The 19065-nt window shown below is 56.6% G+C and overlaps 1 protein-coding gene across 1 annotated transcript in view; it reads right to left on the reverse strand.

Moving 5' to 3' along the window:
• The window catches only part of CDHR4 (cadherin related family member 4), a 30879-nt gene extending 20372 nt beyond the window's left edge, over window positions 1-10507 (reverse strand). Inside the window, exons 1-7 of the mRNA XM_026657029.1 lie at window positions 10453-10507; window positions 10002-10022; window positions 5935-6137; window positions 4347-4512; window positions 3421-3509; window positions 2833-2928; window positions 2323-2426 (exon numbers count right to left, since the gene is read on the reverse strand). Of these exons, the coding sequence (XP_026512814.1) occupies window positions 2323-2426; window positions 2833-2928; window positions 3421-3509; window positions 4347-4512; window positions 5935-6137; window positions 10002-10022; window positions 10453-10507 (734 nt within the window). The remainder of the gene's footprint in view (window positions 1-2322; window positions 2427-2832; window positions 2929-3420; window positions 3510-4346; window positions 4513-5934; window positions 6138-10001; window positions 10023-10452) is intronic.
• Between the last annotated feature and the right edge of the window lie 8558 nt (window positions 10508-19065).

Consider the following 19065-nt stretch of genomic DNA (forward strand, 5'->3'; position numbering starts at 1 on the left):
TGTTAGTCTTAAAGGTGCCACAGGACCCTCTGTTGCTTTTTATCAGAGACATGCTGGCTTTAGGGGTGATCCAGCTATCTACCAGGCCCGGGGGCCTCTCCCGTTGTGCTGGTCCCCAGGAAAGATGGGTCAATCCGCTTCTGTGTGCCTTTTGGAAGCTCAATGCCATCACCATGTCTGGTGCCTGCCCATTCCTAGGCCTGATGAGATCCTAGACAAGTTGGGGGAACTTGGTACCCCATCACCAGAGATCTCACCAAAGGCTACTGGCAAGTGCCTTTGGATCCAGATGCCAGGTTGAAACCTGCTTTTGTCATCCCTTTGGGGCTGTACAAGTCCCTGGAGCTACCTTACAGCCTCAAGGAGGCACCGGTCACCTACCAGCGCCAGGCGGATCAGTTACTGAGGGGGATGGAGAATTTTACCCTAGTGGACATTGATGATATTTCTGTCATTAGCCAGACCTGAGAGGACCATGTGTCCCAGGTGAAGATGGGGCTGAGTCACCTCCAGGATGCAGGGCTCACTGTAAAAGGTGGGAGGTGCAAGGTGGGAAAGGCAGAGGTGTCGTACCTTGGCCACAAGGTGGAGAGCAGCTACCTAAAGCCAGAGCCAGCCAATGTGGGGGCAATCAGAGACTGGCCTACTCCGCAGACTAAGAAACAGACCCAGGCCTTTATTGGGATGGCGAGGTGCTACCAGAGGCTTGTGCCCCACTTTAGCTCTGTGTCAGCTCCCATCACTGATCTATGCAAGAAGGGTGAGCCAGACAAGCTGGTCTGGACTGGGCAGTGCCAGAGGGCTCTCTGCACGCTGAAGGAGGATCTGATCAAGGGTCCAGTGCTGGGAAACCCAGACTTTGACAAGCCCTTTATGGTGTTCACCGATGCCTCAGACACAGGCCTGGGCACGGTGCAGAGGCAGGCCAATGCAAATGGGGAGAAAGGCCACATCGTATACCTGAGCAGGAAGCTGCTGCCTTGGGAGCGGGGCTATGCAGCCATAGAGAAGGAATGCCTGGCCCTGGGGTGGGCTCTTAAAAGGCTGCAGCTGGATCTATTTGGGTGGCGCTTCACTGTGTACACAGACCACTACCCCTGCCGTGGCTGCACCAGATGAGAGGGGCCAATGCCAGGCTTCTGAGGTGGAGTCTGTCCTCCCAGGATTATGAGGTGGAGGTGGTCCATGTTAAGGAGAGTAAAAATGTTATAGCTGATGCTTTGTCCTGGAGAGTGGGGCCTGAACTTCCCCAGGTTGCTGACTAAAGTGACCCCGCTCAGTTTGGTCTCGAAGAGGGGAGAGATTTGATGAAGTTGGGATTTTCCCTTGTTATGTTGTATGTGAGCCTATGTGAGTCTTACTGTTTTGCATGAGTGCTGTGTGTGCCTCAGTTTCCCTGTGTATTGCACCAATGTCTAGATGGTGGGAATAAGGGGGTGTGACTTTTGCAGGGGATGCTCGAGCTGCCTGCATGGATGCTATGGCTGGCCCTTCATAACCTGAGACCCAGGAGGGGGATGCGACCAGGTGACTCTTGGCAAAGCGAGACAAAGGCCGGAGGAGGAGTAATGGGCAGGGCAGGGGCCAGGCAGCTGGAAGCAAGTCAGTCTCAGGTGGTTTGGGGTGCAGGGCTCTGGGCTCCCCTCCCCGCAAGATGGACTTAGCTGAAAGTCACTGATTTCTGTGCTAACAAGTTCTGTTTTACACTGTGTTCCTGTCGACTAATAAACCTCCTGTTTTACTGGTTGGCTGAGAGTCACGTCTGACTGCGGAATTGGGGTGCAGGGCCCTTTGGCTTCCCCAGGAGGCACACCCAGGCAGACTCGCTGCAGTAAGCGCACAGTGTGGAAGATCTCACTGAATGCTCCAGGGTCAGACCCAGAAAGGTTGAAGCTGTTTAAGCTTCTTGCCCTGGAGACAGTATGCTCAGAGAGAGGAGGCTTCCCCAGAGTCCTGACTGGCTTCATAGGGAGTAGTTCCAGAGTATCGACCCGGTGACTCTGTGACACCACCGCACCCCAAATCCCCACACCCCACAACTCTGCCCCCTGTGCCCTACGCCCTGGAAACATCACCTTGTACCCCACACCCCTGTGCCCCACACCCCTGCCCCCCAACACCCCCGTGCCCCAAATCCGCATGCCCCACAACTCTACCCCCTGTGCCCCAAATACTGCACTCCACACCCCTGCCTCCTGCACACATCACCTGCACCCCACAACTCTGCCCCCTGTGCCCTACACCTTGGCAACATTACCCCACACCCCTGCCTCCAGCACCCCTTTGACCCACACCTCCACGCCCCACACCCTGTGCCCTTACGTGAAGTTGATGCGGGGGTGGTGGACGGGCAGCACCCTCACTGTCACAGCCCCACTGCAGTTTCTTCCGCTCCTGTCGGTCACCAGGATCTGCAGCCTGAACGCCTGGAGATACAGGCGCTGGGTGAGGCTGGCAGGACCCTGGCCTGGGCCATGCTGCATGGGGTGGTGCCGCCCAGCTCTGGCGCTGCGTTGTGGGCCCATGGGCGAGGGCAGAGAGGGAGTTCGTGGGCTGGGGGGAGGGGGGCTGAAGCCCCATGGGCACTGATCAGCTCTCCCCAGATGGCTGGAGAGAAGGGGGAGCCTCAGAGCCATGGGGGTGTGGGGAGGGAGCCCTGGCCTGAGGAGAGGAGGTGGGGTGTTCTGGGAGGGGCCTGGGGGTAGATGGAGTACACGGGGATGGGGGGTTCTCGGGGAGAGCATGCCCCAGAAGCAGGCCTGGGGGTGACGGGCTTACCCTGAGAAGGCAGGGCTGGAGGGTGCCCAAGCGGGGGCAGACCCTAGCACTTACCTGGCCGGCATGGGCTGGGATGAAGCCTGATCCTGGTGCCAGCACCTGCCCGGCGTGGTCGATGGTGAGGGGCGTGTCATTGTCTTCTATGGTGAACTGCCATGGAGAGAGGGACTGAGCCAGAGGACCGGATCTCCCTTACCGAGACCCTCAGCCCAGAACAGCCTCTCCCGCACCACTGGGTCCCATTGGACCAGACCCTCCCCCGCCACTGGGCCCCTCAGATTCTCCCCATCCCCACAGCCCCTCCCCTGCCACTGGGCCCCATCAGATCCCCCCTGCCCCCACAGGTTCTTCCCCACCACTGGGCCCTGTTGGATCCCTCCACCCCTACAGTCCCTCTCCCGCCACTGGGCCCTGTTGGATCCCCCCACCCCAACAGTCCCTCGCCCACCACTGGGCCCTGTTGGATCCTCCTGCCCCTACAGCACCTCCCCTGCCACTGGGCCCCATCCGATCCCCCCGCCCCTACAGCCTCTCCCCCACCCCTGGGCCCTGTCAGACCCCCGCCCCCTAGGCTCAGGCTGTGCAGGGCCATCCCATAGCGCCCACCCAGCGATGGGAGGCCAGGCCCTGCTCCATGCTCACCCTCAGCCCGCTAGCCGGCCGCCGCAGGACCACGGTGTAGATGGGCGTCAGGGGTGCCACATCCTCTGGGACTTGCACCAGCTCCCCCACTGCAGCAAAGCACAGAGCCAGGCAGAGTGTGCTCAGAAGCTGCTCCACCCATCCTGGACCCACCTCCCCACACTTTGCACTGGGTCCCACTGGCCAAGAGCAGAAAGAGCCAGGAGGCGAGTCCTGTTAGCGCCAGAAGTGCCCCCTCTGCCCTGGCAGGGCTCCCCATCCCAGCCTGGATCCCCAACACCCCTGGCAGCACTGGGCACAGGATGCAGGGGCTGGGCAGGGGAGAGCACTTGGCTCAGAGCGCAGGGGCTGGGTGGGGCAGAGCGCAGGGGTTGGACAGGAGAGAGCGCAGGACCTGAGCATGGGAGAGCGCTGGGCTCAGAGCGCAGGGGCTGGGTGGGGCAGAGCACTGGGCACAGGGACTGGGCACAGAGCGCAGGGGTTGGGCAGGAAAGAACACGGGCAGGGCGGGGCAGAGCGCTGGGCTCAGAGCGCAGGGGCTGGGTGGGGCAGAATGCAGGGGTGGGCAGGCAGGAGAGAGCGCTGGGACTGGGAAGTAGAGCGCGCAGGGGCTGAGCACAGAGTGCAGGGGCTGGGTGGGGCAGAGCGCTGGGACTGGGCAGGGCAGAGCACTAGGGCTGGGCAGGGCAGAGCGCAGGGGCTGGGTGAGGCAGAGCACTGGGGATGAGCAGGGGATAGCGCAGGGGCTGAGCATAGAGCGCAGGGGCTGGGCGGGGCACAGCACTGGGACTGGGCAGGGGAGTGCAGGGGCTGAGCAGGGGAGAGTGCAGGGGCTGGGCACAGAGCGCAGGGGCTGGGCAGGGGAGAGCAGGGGCTGGGCACAGAGCACAAGGGCTGGGCATGGCAGAGCACAGGGTGGGCCTTACCTTGGCTAGCAAACCTGGCCATGCACTGGGGGGGCCCGTCCACCGTCTGGACCAGGACGAAGAGCTGGCCATTGGCAGGCATCTCCCCTGGGCAGGTGGCCCCCAGGGTCAGTGTGTACTGATTGACCTGCCGAGCATCCAGCGCTGCACTGGGGCTCAGCGTGATCTAGCAGAAACCCCAGCACTCAGCAGGCTCTGGCACCGAGTACAAGCTATGCCAGCCTCCCCAATTCAGCGGGCCCTGCCCCTGCCCCGGCATAGAACGGGGCCCTGCCTCCTCCCAATCCCGCATGGAACAAGACCCTGCCCTCGACCCTGCATGTAACGGGGCCCTGCCCCCCCAATTCCGCATGTAACAGGGCCCCACCCCGACCCCACACGTAACAGGGCCCTGCCCCCGACCCTGCATGTAACGGAGCCCCTCCCCCAACCCCGCATGAAATGGGGGCCCTGCTCTTGACCCTCATTGTAATGGGGCCCTGCCCCCACAATCCCTCATGTAACAGGGTCCCACCCCCACATGTAACGGGGCATGTAACCCTCATTGTAACAGGGCTCCACCCCCACCATCCTGCATGTAACGGGGCCCCTCCCCCACATGTAACGGGGCCTTGCCGCCGATTCCATATGTAACACCCCCCCCCCAATCCTGCATGTAACGGGGCCCTGCCCCCAACCCCGCATGTAAGAGGGGCCCTGTCCCCGACCTCGCATGTAATGGGGCCCTGCCTCCCCGCCCCGATCCCGCATGCAGCGAGGGCTCCTGTTCCGGACTCCCCAGCCTCAGACCCAGCCCACAGCCCCCTCCTAGTCCCCCTGTGTCTCCCACTTTGCCCTTGTCTCACCCCTGGGTGCCATGCAGGGAATGGGCCTGCTCCTCACCAAGAGCAGAACCCTGGTCCCCCTTGGCACCACAGGGATCCCCTGGTGGAGGCCGTGCAGGCTCTGCTTCCTGTGGCTCTGCTGCTAGCCTGCTGACCCCATGTGGGGGGGAGGGGTGCAGGGTCTTGGAGCTGGACGCACTGGGCCAGCAGGAGCTAGGGCCTGGGACCTGGCACTACACAGGATGGGCCCTGGGCCATTGGCACCAAGGGGTGCCAGGATCCAGTGGACTGGCAGCCAGGGCTGTGTGTCTGAAATACCCCCCTTGCCCTTCCAGGATGCTGGGTGCCAGGCTGGTGCAGCCCTGCTGGACACAGCTCCTAGGCCTGGGCTGGCAAGGTGCTGACTGGCTCAGAATGGGCCTTTGGCTCAGAGGCTGGGGGAGCTGGCTGTGTGCGGACTGGCCTGCCTGGGACCCTGGCGCCTGGGTCTTCACTGCCCAGCATCATGTACCGCCCTCAGGGGGCACACATACCCCTCTCTCGCCCCTGGGGGCAGGGTGACGGTGCATCGGCCCCTTGTTCCCATTGCAGACACTGTCCCCACTGAGCCCAGGCCTCCAGGCTGGCCTTGACCTGGCCTAGCGCTGCTGGTGTCTGGGGTCTGTGTCTGGCAGCACAGCCCCACAGGGCACTGCCAGGCTGGGCTGCCCTGCCAGCTGGGGCCTAGTTCTTTCCTCCTGGGGACTGTGGGCGGCAGCACGTACCTGCATGCTGTAGTGGACAGTTGGGCTGGCGTGGCGGGTGACGACGGGTTGGTTAAAGAAGGAGGTCGGGGGGGTGCTCTGCAGGGTGGGGGCAGGGGTGGGGACACTGCTCTCATTCTGGCAGGTCAGGTTGAACTCCATGATGATCGTACCCGGTCCCACGCTCTCCATCACACTCACTGTGGTGGGCAGGCCAGACAGCACTGCACAGAGAGGCGCAGAATGAGCCCGTCCAGCCCTCGCCACAGCGGGCACCCACGAAACCCCCAGAGCAGCAGGGACAGCTGGGGGTGTGTGGCTGCACCTGTGCCCAGGGGTGCCTGCGCAGACAGGGCCTGGGCCACGCCACCCCACACCTGTGCAGGCTGTGCGGCTAATGACAAGTGAGAAGAGGGGAAAGCGCTGTCTGGGGATGTGGGGGGATCAGGGGGACGGAGTGAGAGGTGGAGCACTATCCAGGGGGGCGGTGGAAGAGAGGGAGTGCTGTCCAGGGGAGCGGAGGGAGAGGGAGAATGTGGTCCAAGAGGGAAGGACAGGGACTGCTGTCCAGGGGGACAGAGGGGGAGAGGGAGTGCTGTCCAGGTGGGTGATGGGAGGGGGGGATCGCTGACTAGGAGGACGGAGGGAGAGGGGGAGTGCTGTTCAAGGGGGACGGATGGGGAGGGGGAGTGCTTTCCAGGGGGGCGGAGGGGGACAGGGAGCACTGTCCGAGAGGGAAGGAAGTGGGAGGGAGAGTGCTTTCCAAGGGGGTCGGAGCAGGAGGGGGAGCACTGTCCACGGGGATGGAGCGGGTGGGGGAGCGCGGTCAGAGGGTGTGACATTATGAGTGTAATATAATATAACGTATAATATCTCATTGAAAGGTGACACAGGGCCAGAAAGAGTTAATTAACTCACAGACTAACATGACCCACGGCCAAACTTTAAAGACTTGTTAGGAAGATATGTAAATGAATAGAGCTTTGAAATGCAAGCCTGCATTGTTAGAGATAGAATGGTAGCTGTTTGTTCAGGTCTTGTGATGTAAGCAAACAAGTCTTGTCATGGCTTTGATTCAAAGATTTAAAAAAAGGCATATTAATATTTAGGAAGACACTTGAGTGAAATAGTATTATTGTCTATATGTCTCTTTGAAGCTTGTGGTAACCTGTATCTGAACTGTTTAATGGATAAATTACCCTGTGCTAATTGCCATGATGTTTGGGAGAAGGAAAGTTAAGCCTATTGTTTTTTTAGGCCAAAAGGCTGCTGGAAATGTATAATCCATCTTCATCTCAGATCTGCTTTGGGTTTCAAGAAGGGGAAACCCTAAGCCATAAGAATTGAGTCCCCAGTCACTGACTGGAGTCATCCTGAATATGGACATTGGACTATAATCTATGGACTATTTCTAAAAGAACCTTTGGCAACTATAAACTGACTATCTCTGCTATGTATCTGGACCTCAAGAAATTGAACTCAAAACTGTATGTATATTGATCTTTCAACCAACTCCCTCTCTTTTCTTTTTTAATAAATTTCAGTTTAGTTAATAAAAATTGGCTATAAGCGTGTATTTTGGGTAAGATCTAAGTTATCATTTGACCTGGGTCTGGGTCTTGGTCCTTTGGGATCAGGAGAACCTTTTTTCTTTTACTGGGATATTGGTTTTCATAACCATTCAGCCCCATAATGAGTGGCACTGGTGGTGATACTGGGAAACTGGAGTGTCTAAGGGAATTGCTTGTATAACTTCTGGTTAGCCGGTGGGGTAAAACCGAAGTCTTCTCTGTTTGGCTGGTTTGGTTTGCCTTGGTGTGCAAAGGAACCCCAGCCTTGGGCTGAGATTGCCCTGCTCTAAGCAATTTGTCCTGAATTGGTACTCTCAGTTGTGTCCCATCAAGGGCAGCATCGTTACAGAGGGGGTGGAGGGAAAAGGGGAGAGCTGTCTAGGGGGGCGGAGGGGGAGGTGTCCGAGGGTGCAGAGGGAGCACTGATCGGGGGCAGAGGGAGAGGGGGAGCACTGTCTGAGGAGGACGGAGGAGGAGTGAGGTCCAAGAGGGCAGAGGGAGAGGGGGAGTGTGGGCCTAGGGAGCGGAGTTGGAGGGGGAGCGCTGTCTGAGGGGGCAGAGGGGCAGGTGGAGCGTTGATCAGGGGGCGGAGGGAGAGGGGGAGTGTGGGCCAAGGGGCAGAGAGGGCGGGGAGTGCTGTCCAGGGGGAGGAAGAGGGAGCGCTCTCCATGGGGGCGGATGGAGAGGGGGGAGTGCTGTCTGAGGGGGTGGAGGGAGAGGGGGAGCGCTGTCTGAGGGGGCGGACGGAGAGGGGGAGTGCTGTCCAAGGGGGCGGAGGAGGAGGGGGAGCACTGTCCAAAGGGGCAGAGGGGGAGGGGGAGTGCTGTCCAAGGCAATAGAGGGAGACGGGGAGCATTGTCCAGGGGGCAGAGGGAGAGGGGGAGCGCTGTCTGAGGGGGCGGAGCGGGGAGCGCTGTCTAAGGGGGCAGAGGGAGAAGGGGAGTGCTGTCCAAGGCAACAGAGGGAGACGGGAGCTCTGTCCAGGGGGAAGAGGGAGGGGGGAGCGCTGTCCAAGGGAGCGGAGGGAGAAGGGGAGTGCTGTCCAGAAGGTGGAGGGAGAGGGGGAGCGCTGTCAGGGGGGGGCGGAGGGAGACAGGAAGCGCTGTCCGAGGGGGCGGAGGGTAGGGGGAGCACAGTCCAGGTGGTGGAGGGAGAGGGTGGGGATTCTCCCTTGTTACATTGTATGTGAGCCTAGGGGAGTCTTACTGTTTTGCATGAATGCTGTGTGTGCCTCAGTTTCCCTGTGTATTGCATCAATGTCTAGGTGGTGGGAATAAGGGGGTATGACTTTTGCAGGGGATTTTCCAGCTGCTTGCACCAATGCTATGGCTGGCCCTTCGTAACCTGAGACCCAGGAGGGGGATACGACCAGGTGACTCTTGGCCCGGGAAGCGAGACAAAGGCGGAGCAACGGGCAGGGCAGGGGCTAGCCAGCAGGAAGCAAGTTGGTCTCTGCTGGCTTGGAGCACAGGGGGAGGACCAGAGCCCTGCCTCCCCGGAAGATGGACTTGGATGAAAGTCACTGATTTCTGTGCTAACAAGTTCTCTTCTACACTGTGTTCCTGTTGACTATAAACTTTCTGTTTTACCAGCTGGCTGAGAGTCACGTCTGACAGTGGAGTTGGGGTGCAGGGCCCTCTGGCTTCCCCAGGAGCCCCGCCTGGGTGGACTCGCTGCGGGAAGCACACGGTGTGGAAGGGGATGCTGAATGCTCTAAGGTCAGACCCAGGAAGGTGGAAGCTGGGTAAGCTTCTTGCCCTGAAGACAGTATGCTCATAGAGAGGAGTCATGCTCCCCCAGAGTCCTGACTGGCTTCGTATGGAGTAATTCCAGAGCATCGCCCAGGAACTCTGTGACATATGGGGAGCGCTGTCCGAGGTTGGCGGGGGGGGGGGGAGAGTGCTGTCCGAGGGGGCAAACAGGGAGGGGGAGCTCTGTCCCGGGGGCTGAGGGAGTGGGGGAGTGTAGGCCGAGGGAATGGAGGGGGTGGGGAGCGCTGTCCGAGGGGGCAGATGGGGAGGGGTAGCACTGTCCAAGGGGGCGGAGGGAGAGAGGGAGCACTGTGCAGGGGGGCAGAGGGAGGGGGGAGCGCTGTCGGAGGCGGCAGATGTCTGAGGGGGCAGAGGTGGAAAGGGAGCACTCTCCCAGGGGATAGAGGTAGAGGGGGAGCACTGTACAGGAGTGGGAGGGGGAGGGGGAGTGCAGTCCGAGGGAGAGGGGGAGCGCTATCCGAGGGTACGGAGGGAGAGGGGGCACACTGTCCGATGGTGCAGAGGGGGAGCACTGTTGTGGGGGTGGAGACGGAAGGGGAGTGCTGTCCGAGGGGGAGGGGCAGCGCTGTCCGAGTGGGTGGAGAAGGGAGGGGGAGCGTACACCTGGCACACATGCACATGGGCACACCCGCAGACACACACATACACACCTGGGTGGGTGCAAGCACACCCCCCCACACACACATGTCCGGGCATGCCGGGCACTAGGGCTGCTGGTGGCAGTTCCTGGGCACTCAGTTCTTACCTGTGGCGCTGACGAAAGCCCCTGGAAGCAGAAGGAGACACTGTTATCCGGGATGGCTCGTGCCCACCGCTGCCCAGCCAACAGCAGCTCCCAGCCCCTGGCACCCCTCCCTGTATGGGCAGCTCCTCAACACTGACTGCACTCTGTGGGGACCCTATTGGTGCAATGGGACATTGGCTGCGCTGGCTCCCTGGGGTGGGGGCTGCCAGTGCCATTGGGCTCAGGTGGTGCTGGGTCCCTGGGGCGGGGGACTGCCGCTGCCATGGGACTCGGGCAGTGCTGGCTCCTTGGGGTGGGAGGGCTGCCGGTGACACAGGGTTTTGGCTGCGCTGGCTCCCTGGGGCAGAGCCATGCCCTCCACCTGCCCTCAGCACCCTGGTAAGGGAGGCTGGCAGGTGGATTCCCCCTGTTACCAAGTGGGTGGCCCATCGCTGGGTACCGAGCTGCCTACCTGTGGCACAGAGGGCCAGGAGCAGCAGGAAGGACTGGTGCCCATGTGGCCCCATGACTCCCCAAGGGGCAGTGCCAAGAGACTGGATGCAGCTCAGCTCATCTCAGCTCTGCCTGCCCTTGTTTGGGAAGCCAGAGCAGGTTGCCAGGCTGTTGCTATGGATGCTGGGCAGCGCCCAGTGCAGCACCCATACACCCGGGCCCTAGCTGCACTCAGGGACACACCGCCCGCTCACACAGAGACAGCCCCAGCCAGGGCATCCGCCCTCAACCTGGGGTCTGTGCCTCCCGCCCCATGCGCCTCCCCCAGCCCAGCTGAGCTCTGGTGTCTGTGCCCCCCGCCTCAGGGGTCTCCACCAGCCCAGCTGAGCTCTGGTGTCTGTGCCTCCCACCCCAGGGTCCTCCCCCAGCCAACCCTGGGGTCTGCACCACCCACCCCAGGGGTCTGCCCCAGGCCAGCTGAGCCCTTGGGTCTGTGTCCCCTGCCCCAGGGGATCCCACAGTGCAGCCCTGGGGTCTGCACCTCCCACCCCAGGGGCTTCTCCCTGCCCAGCTGAGCTCAGTGGTCTGTGCTCCCCGCCCCAGGGGCTTCCCCAAGCCCAGCCCAGCCCAGGGGTCTGTGCCCTCCACCCCAGGGCTCCCCCAGCCCAGCTGAGCCCTGAGGTCTGCGCCTCCCGCCCCAGGGGCCTCCCCCAGCCCTGAGGTCTGCACCACCCGCCCCAGGGACCTGCCCCAGCCCAGCTCAGCCGAGCCCTGGGGTCTGTCCCCCGACAACAGGGACTCTTCTCCCATGAGCACAGGTTGAGCCCTGGGGTGAGGGGCCCTTCTTCTCCTCCCCTGCCTGTGCCCTAGGCCCACCCAGCTCCCTGCAGAGACTGCTAGGTGGCAGGTTGATGGGGAAGCTTGGGCGTGGAGCACTGATCCTTGACTCCCAGGGCCCTAGGAAAGCTCTGCCCAGCCCTCGCCCCCAAGCAAGCCTCCTTTGTGGGACTGCCCGTCCCAAGCAGCCCTCTTATGGGGCCCATTGCTCCCCTAGCTAGGCTGCACCAGTGCCCACCTGCACATGTGGGGAGGTTCATAGCAGGCTTGGGGCACCATGCCCATTCCCCTCAGCCCAGAAGGAGCTGTCCCGGCTAGGCCTTTGGATCAGTTCAGCTCATGCTTGGTTCTTTGGCTCCTTCCCCGCAAGCACAACAGGCTGAGCTGTGCCCAGGAGAGGAGAAAGAGCTGGCTTCTGGAAGAGGCTGGTTGCTCTCTCTGGGGACTAAGGAGGGATCAGAGAGGCAGAGCCCGAGACGAGGCTGGTGGGCTGCCCTGGCGTGACCAGCGTGGGCAATGCTGAAGCCTGCTGGCTCGGTGCTGGCCGAAGGATGGCCCAGGTACTCTGCATCTGACTAAGAACCCTCCTCTGTTTGAAACCACTTCCTGGGGGCACTGCCAGTACTACTTGGCTGCCTTAGTCCCAGCAGAGGGGACAAGTCTCTCTCAGGCATCTGTCTCAGCTGCACTTGCTGGGCAGAGCTCATGGGGCGAAGCAGGAGGGCCTCAGTCCAGAGGCTTGTGGCCAGGAGATGGTTGTGATGAAGTGGGAATTTTCTGTAATATTTTTATGAGTCCTGGTTGTGCCTCAGTTTCCCCTCTATGTGGCATTGTTACCTACTGGGTGGAAAGGGGCTGTTTGCTCTCAGGGCAGGTGGAGAGACCTAGATCTGGGTGTCGCCTGACTATCTGGGTCTTAGGTCCCATATCAATGCTAATTTTGAAAATACAAGGGCCGATCCAATTGCCCAGACACTGACACTTAGCAAGCATTGCCCCAGAGTGAGATGGACTTCCCTGCCTCTCGCCAGCAAAGGAGACAAAAGCCTGGGGAAGCATTAGGTGGGGGTATGACGATATGGGGATTTTCATGGGGATGCGACCAGGTGACTCTTGGCCCAGGAAGCAAAACAAAGGCCGGAGGAGGAGCAACAGTCTTGGCTGGCTTGGGGCGCAGGGGGAGGGTCAGAGCCCTGGCTCTGGGCTCCCCTCCTCCCGAGATGGATTTGGCTGAAAGTCACTGATTTCGGTGCTAGCAAGCTCTGTTCTATGCTGTGTTCCTGTCGACTAATAAACCTTCCGTTTTACCAGCTGGCTGTGTGACATTATTGACATAATCTGGGACCATATAGAACATGGTTGCAACCAAAGTCCTGTAGTGGCACCAAATCTTGTATAAAGGGGGTCAAATGAGGTGTCTAAGACAACGTTATGGTTTGCTGGTTATGATTATGCTGTCTATATGTGTGTATCAATTTTGTAGTTGAAGTTATGAATATTGGCTCTATACTGTCTGTATTTCAAACTTATGCTATGCTTCTGGGAAACATCCCAGACAAGTTGGTGTTAGCTCTGCCTAGCCTGCTTGATGGCCCATTAAGGACCATCGGCTATACAATTGACCCATTGAGAGAAGGCAAATACGCCTTGCAACTCAGCAAAGTATGCAGGGACTGGCCCATGTGACTCCAGACTCCATTTTGCTGTAATTTTCCACAGTAAGGACAAAGAGGTGTTCTTATACCTGGAAAAGAATATAAAAGGCTGATGCCTCGTCTCCATCTTGTCTTCAGTCCTGCTTCTTACCTCTGGAGGGACTTTGCTACAAACTGAAGCTGTGAACAAAGGACTGAGGACCCATCCCAGCTGGGGATGTACTCCAAAGACTTGATTTTGAACCTGCAGTTTATTTCATCAGTGCTACAAGCCTGAACCAAGAACTTTGCCATTACTGTATGTAATTGATTCCATTTAACCAATTCTAGCTCTCATCTATATCTTTTTCCTTTTATGAATAAACCTTTAGATTTTAGATTCTAAAGGATTGGCAATAGCGTGATTTGTGGGTAAGATCTGATTTGTATATTGACCTGGATCTAGGGCTTGGTCCTTTGGGATCGAGAGAACCTTTTTTCTTTTATTGGGGTATTGGTTTTCATAACAATTTGTCCCCATAACGAGTGGCACTGGTGGTGATATTGGGAAATTGGAGTGTCTAAGGGAATTGCTTGTATGACTTGTGGTTAGCCAGTGGGGTGAGACCAAAGTCTTCACTGTCTGGCTGGTTTGGTTTGCGTTAGAGGTGGAAAAACCCCAGCCTTGGGCTGTAACTGCCCTGTTTTAGCAATTTGTCCTGAATAGGCACTCTCAGTAGGGTCCCGCCAGAACCAGCATCGTTACAGGCTGAGAGTCACATCTGACTGCATAGTTGGGGTGCAGGGCCCTCTGGCTTCCCCAGAAGCCCCGCCCGGGCAGACTCACTGTGGGAAGTGCACAGTGTGGAAGAGGATGCTGAATGCTCTGAGGTCAGACCCAGGCAGGTCGAAGCTGTGTGAGCTTCTTGCCCTGAAGACAGTATGCTCAGAGAGGAGGCATGCTTCCCCAGAGTCCTGGCTGGCTTCGTATGGAGAAGTTCCAGAGCATCGCCCCGGTGACTCCGTGACACCAGCGCTATGGCCCCAGCTTTGGAACAGTCTCTGGGAGGAACTCTTCAGTGTGTCAGACTCCCTAGGGGTCTCACTCTTACTCCTTGTTAGCCATGCAGCTTCACTGCCTCCTTAAACTGGACCTCTGGGCCTGCAGCCCCTCTGCTTCATCCTCTGAGCTCCGGTCAGCGAGTCCGCCTGAGACAGACTCTGATGGAGACTTGTCCACTTTGCAGGGATTGATGTACTGTGTTGTCCAAACAGTCAGCTTTATTAGTCACTGGATGCACAGCACAGGCCAGCCCTCAGTTAGCACAGAGAACTGAAGGGTAAAACACAGTCTAGTCTGGGTAGCCAGAGCCCAGCCAAGCTGTAGTGAACCCCACTGTGCAAATTCTGTCTCCCCATCCGTCTCACTCCTTGATCAGATGCCAGCTGAGAGTCCTTTCTCCAGCTTCAGCCCCGTCACAGTGACACGTGCGATGCTCTGGAAAAAACGGTTACTTCCCTCTCGTAACTGTTGTTCTTCAAGATGTGTTGCTCATGTCCATTCCAATAGGTGTGTGCGGGCACCGCGGGCACGATCGCTGGAAAGCTTTTCCCCAGCGGTACCCGTCAGGTCGGCTGTGGAGACTCCTGGAGTGGTGCCTTTATGGCGGTGTATATGTCCCTGCCAACCTGCCGCCTGCTCAGTTCCTTCTTGCCGGAGTACTCCGACAGAGGGGAGGCGAGCGGGATTTGGAATGGATATGAGCAACACATCTCAAAGAACAATAGTTATGAGAGGTAAGTAACCATTTTTTTTTCTTCGAGTGATTGCTCATGTGCATTCCAATAGGTGACTTCCAAGCAGTTGCCCAGGGGGAGGGGTCGGAGTTCACCAAAAACAGCATCATCCCTCGCCTGCTGGGTCATGGCATAGTGTGAAGTGAAGGTGTGGACTGAAGACCACGTTGCTGCCTTGCAGATATCCTGAATAGGGACCTGTGCCAGGAATGCCGCGGATTCATAGATTCTAGGACTGGAAGGGACCTCGAGAGGTCATCGAGTCCTGTCCCCTGCCCGCATGGCAGGACCAAATACTGTCTAGACCATCCCTGATAGACATTTATCTAACCTACTCTTAAATATCTCCAGAGATGGAGATTCCACAACCTCCCTAGGCAATTCATTCCAGTGTTTAACCACCCTGACAGTTAGGAACTTTTTCCTAATGTCCAACCTAAACCTCCCTTGCTGCAGTTTAAGCCCATTGCTTCTTGTTCTATCCTTAGAGGCTAAGGTGAACAAGTTTTCTCCCTCCTCCTTATTACACCCTTTTAGATACCTGAAAACTGCTATCATGTCCCCTCTCAGTCTTCTCTTTTCCAAACTAAACAAACCCAATTCTTTCAGCCTTCCTTCATAGGTCATGTTCTCAAGACCTTTAATCATTCTTGTTGCTCTTCTCTGGACCCTCTCCAATTTCTCCACATCTTTCTTGAAATGCGGTGCCCAGAACTGGACACAATACTCCAGCTGAGGCCTAACCAGAGCAGAGTAGAGCGGAAGAATGACTTCTCGTGTCTTGCTCACAACATACCTGTTAATACAGCCCAGAATCACGTTTGCTTTTTTTGCAACAGCATCACACTGTTGACTCATATTTAGCTTGTGGTCCACTATAACCCCTAGATCCCTTTCTGCTGTACTCCTTCATAGACAGTCTCTTCCCATTCTGTATGTGTGAAACTGATTTTTCCTTCCTAAGTGGAGCACTTTGCATTTGTCTTTGTTAAACTTCATCCTGTTTACCTCAGACCATTTCTCCAATTTGTCCAGATCATTTTGAATTATGACCCTGTCCTCCAAAGCAGTTGCAATCCCTCCCAGTTTGGTATCATCCGCAAACTTAATAAGCGTACTTTCTATGCCAATATCTAAGTCGTTAATGAAGATATTGAACAGAGCCGGTCCCAAAACAGACCCCTGCGGAACCCCACTTGTTATGCCTTTCCAGCAGGATTGGGAACCATTAATAACAACTCTCTGAGTACGGTTATCCAGCCAGTTATGCACCCACCTTATAGTAGCCCCATCTAAATTGTATTTGCCTAGTTTATCGATAAGAATATCGTGCGAGACCGTGTCAAATGCCTTACTAAAGTCTAGGTATACCAGATCCACAGCTTCTCCCTTATCCACAAGACTCGTTATCCTATCAAAGAAAGCTATCAGATTGGTTTGACACGATTTGTTCTTTACAAATCCATGCTGGCTATTCCCTATCACCTTACCACCTTCCAAGTGTTTGCAGATGATTTCCTTAATTACTTGCTCCATTATCTTCCCTGGCACAGAAGTTAAACTAACTGGTCTGTAGTTTCCTGGGTTGTTTTTATTTTCCTTTTTATAGATGGGCACTATATTTGCCCTTTTCCAGTCTTCTGGAATCTCTCCCATCTCCCATGATTTTCCAAAGATAATAGCTAGAGGCTCAGATACCTCCTCTATTAGCTCCTTGAGTATTCTAGGATGCATTTCATCAGGCCCTGGTGACTTGCAGCCATCTAACTTTTCTAAGTGATTTTTAACTTGTTCTTTTTTTATTTTATCTGCTAAACCTACCCCCTTCCCATTAGCATTCACTATGTTAGGCATTCCTCCAGACTTCTCGGTGAAGACCGAAACAAAGAAGTCATTAAGTATCTCTGCCATTTCCAAGTTTTCTGTTACTGTTTCTCCCTCTTCACTGAGCAGTGGGCCTACCCTGTCCTTGGTCTTCCTCTTGCTTCTAATGTATTGATAAAAAGTCTTCTTGTTTCCCTTTATTCCCGTAGCTAGTTTGAGCTCATTTTGTGCCTTTGCCTTTCTAATCTTGCCCCTGCATTCCTGTGTTGTTTGCCTATATTCATCCTTTGTAATCCATCCTAGTTTCCATTTTTTATATGACTCCTTTTTATTTCTTAGATCATGCAAGATCTCGTGGTTAAGCCAAGGCAGTCTTTTGCCACATTTTCTATCTTTCCTAACCAGCGGAATAGCTTGCTTTTGGACCCTTAATAGTGTCCCTTTGAAAAACTGCCAACTCTCCTCAGTTGTTTTTCCCCTCAGTCTTGATTCCCATGGGACCTTACCTATCAGCTCTCTGAGCTTACCAAAATCTGCCTTCCTGAAATCCATTGTCTCTATTTTGCTGTTCTCCCTTCTACCCTTCCTTAGAATTTCAAACTCTATGATTTCATGATCACTTTCATGCCGCCTGCGCTCTGGTACAGTGCGCCGTAAGCGGAGGGGCTGGAACTTTAGCCAGGTCATAGCAAGTCCTGATGCAGGACGTGATCCATGACGAAATGCGCTGTGATGAGATCGGAAGCCCCCTCATTCTTTCTGTGATAGCAATAAAGAGCTGTGGTGATTTATGAAATGGCGTTGTGCGTTCAATGTAAAATGCTAAGGCACATCTAACATCCAAGGAATGGAACATGTGCTCCCTGTTAGTGGCATGGGGTTTAGGAAAGAATACAGATAAAAATATATCTTGGTTCACATGAAACTGGGATACAACCTTAGGCAGAAATGCAGGGTGAAGGCGTAGCTGCACCTCGTCCTTATAAAATACCGTATAAGGAGGTTCGGAGGTCAGTGCTCTGAGGTCGGATACCCTTCTAGCGGAGGTTATAGCCACCAGAAAGGTCACCTTCCAGGAGAGGTAGGAGAGAGGACAGGTAGCCATGGACTCAAAAGGGGGCCCCATGAGAGAGGACAGGACTAGGTTGAGGTCCCACTGGGGAACGGGCCGACGTATTGGGGGATAAAGTCTGTCCAAGCCCTTAAGAAACCTGCCCACCATGGGGTTACCAAACACTGACCCACCCGCCGTTCCCAAGTGAAAGCCCGAAATGGCCACGAGGTGTACCCTCAGGGATGATATCGCTAACCCTTGGTACTTGAGATATAAAAGATAGTCCAAAATAAGGGGAATTGGGACTGATTGTGGCTCAGTTCCCCTTTGTCAAGACCAAACGGAGAAACGCTTCCACTTAGCCAGGTACGTGGCTCGAGTGGAGGGTTTCCTACTTCCTAACAGGACCTCCCTCACTGAGTCCGAGCACTGAAGTTCAAGAGGGTTCAGCCATGGAGCTTCCACGCCATGAGATGGATGGACTCCAGGTTGGTGTGGTGCAGACGGCCGTGGTCCTGTGTGATTAGGGTCGGACAGAAAGGGAACGTTACTGGACTGTCCACTGAGAGGTTCAGTAACCTGGTGAACCAGTGCTGGCGAGGTCACGCTGGTGCTAAGAGGATCAAGGAAGCCCTGTCCCGATGAGTCTTGAGGAGCACTCTGTGTATGAGGGGGAATGGCGGGAATGCATACAGCAGGTGACCTGTCCATGACAAGTGAAAGGTGTCTGTGGTGGAGCCTGGGCTGTGGTTCAGGAAGGAGCAGAACCTCTGGCACTTCCTGTTGCTCCACGTCGCGAACAGGCCCATGTGGGGAGAGCCCTACCTCTGGAAAATCAAGAGTGCGATGTCCGGTCTGAGGGACCATTTGTGACTGTGAAACGAGCGACTGAGGCGGTTGGCTAGCTCGTTTTGCACCCCAGAAGGTGTGACGCCTGTAGGTGTATAGAGTGGGCGATGGCAAAAGTCCCACAGTACGAGGGCTTCCCGACACAGGGGAGAGGAGCGAGCACCACCCTGTTTGTTTATATAAACCCTCCATTCGAGCCACATACCTGGCTAAGTGGAAGTGTTTCTCCGTTTGGTCTTGACAAAGGGGAACTGAGCCACAATCAGTCCCAATTCCCCTTATTTCGCTGCAGAATTGTCCGTGAACACTGATACGCACGTGCCCTGAAGGCAGGCCTGGAATGCTTGGCATGCCAGGCGAACCACCCTCAGCTCCCTTACGTTGATGTGCAGCGATAGCTCTGTATGGGACCAGAGGCCTTGGGTTCTGATATTGCCCAGATGTGCTCCCCAACCGAGCGCCAAGACGTCCATGACCAGGGAGAGCCTAGGTTGGGGTTTGGCAAAGGGTACTCCCGCACAAACCAGCTGTGGTTGCAGCCACCAGTGGAGAGAGTTGAGAATCTGAGGCAGGAGGGTCACTATTGAGTCCAATGGGTCTCTGCCCGGTCTGTGCACCCGTGCTAACCACACCTGGA

This window comes from Terrapene carolina, unplaced genomic scaffold, assembly GCF_002925995.2.
Source record: "Terrapene carolina triunguis isolate 2854851 unplaced genomic scaffold, T_m_triunguis-2.0 Scaffold235, whole genome shotgun sequence".
NCBI lineage: Eukaryota > Metazoa > Chordata > Testudines > Emydidae > Terrapene > Terrapene triunguis.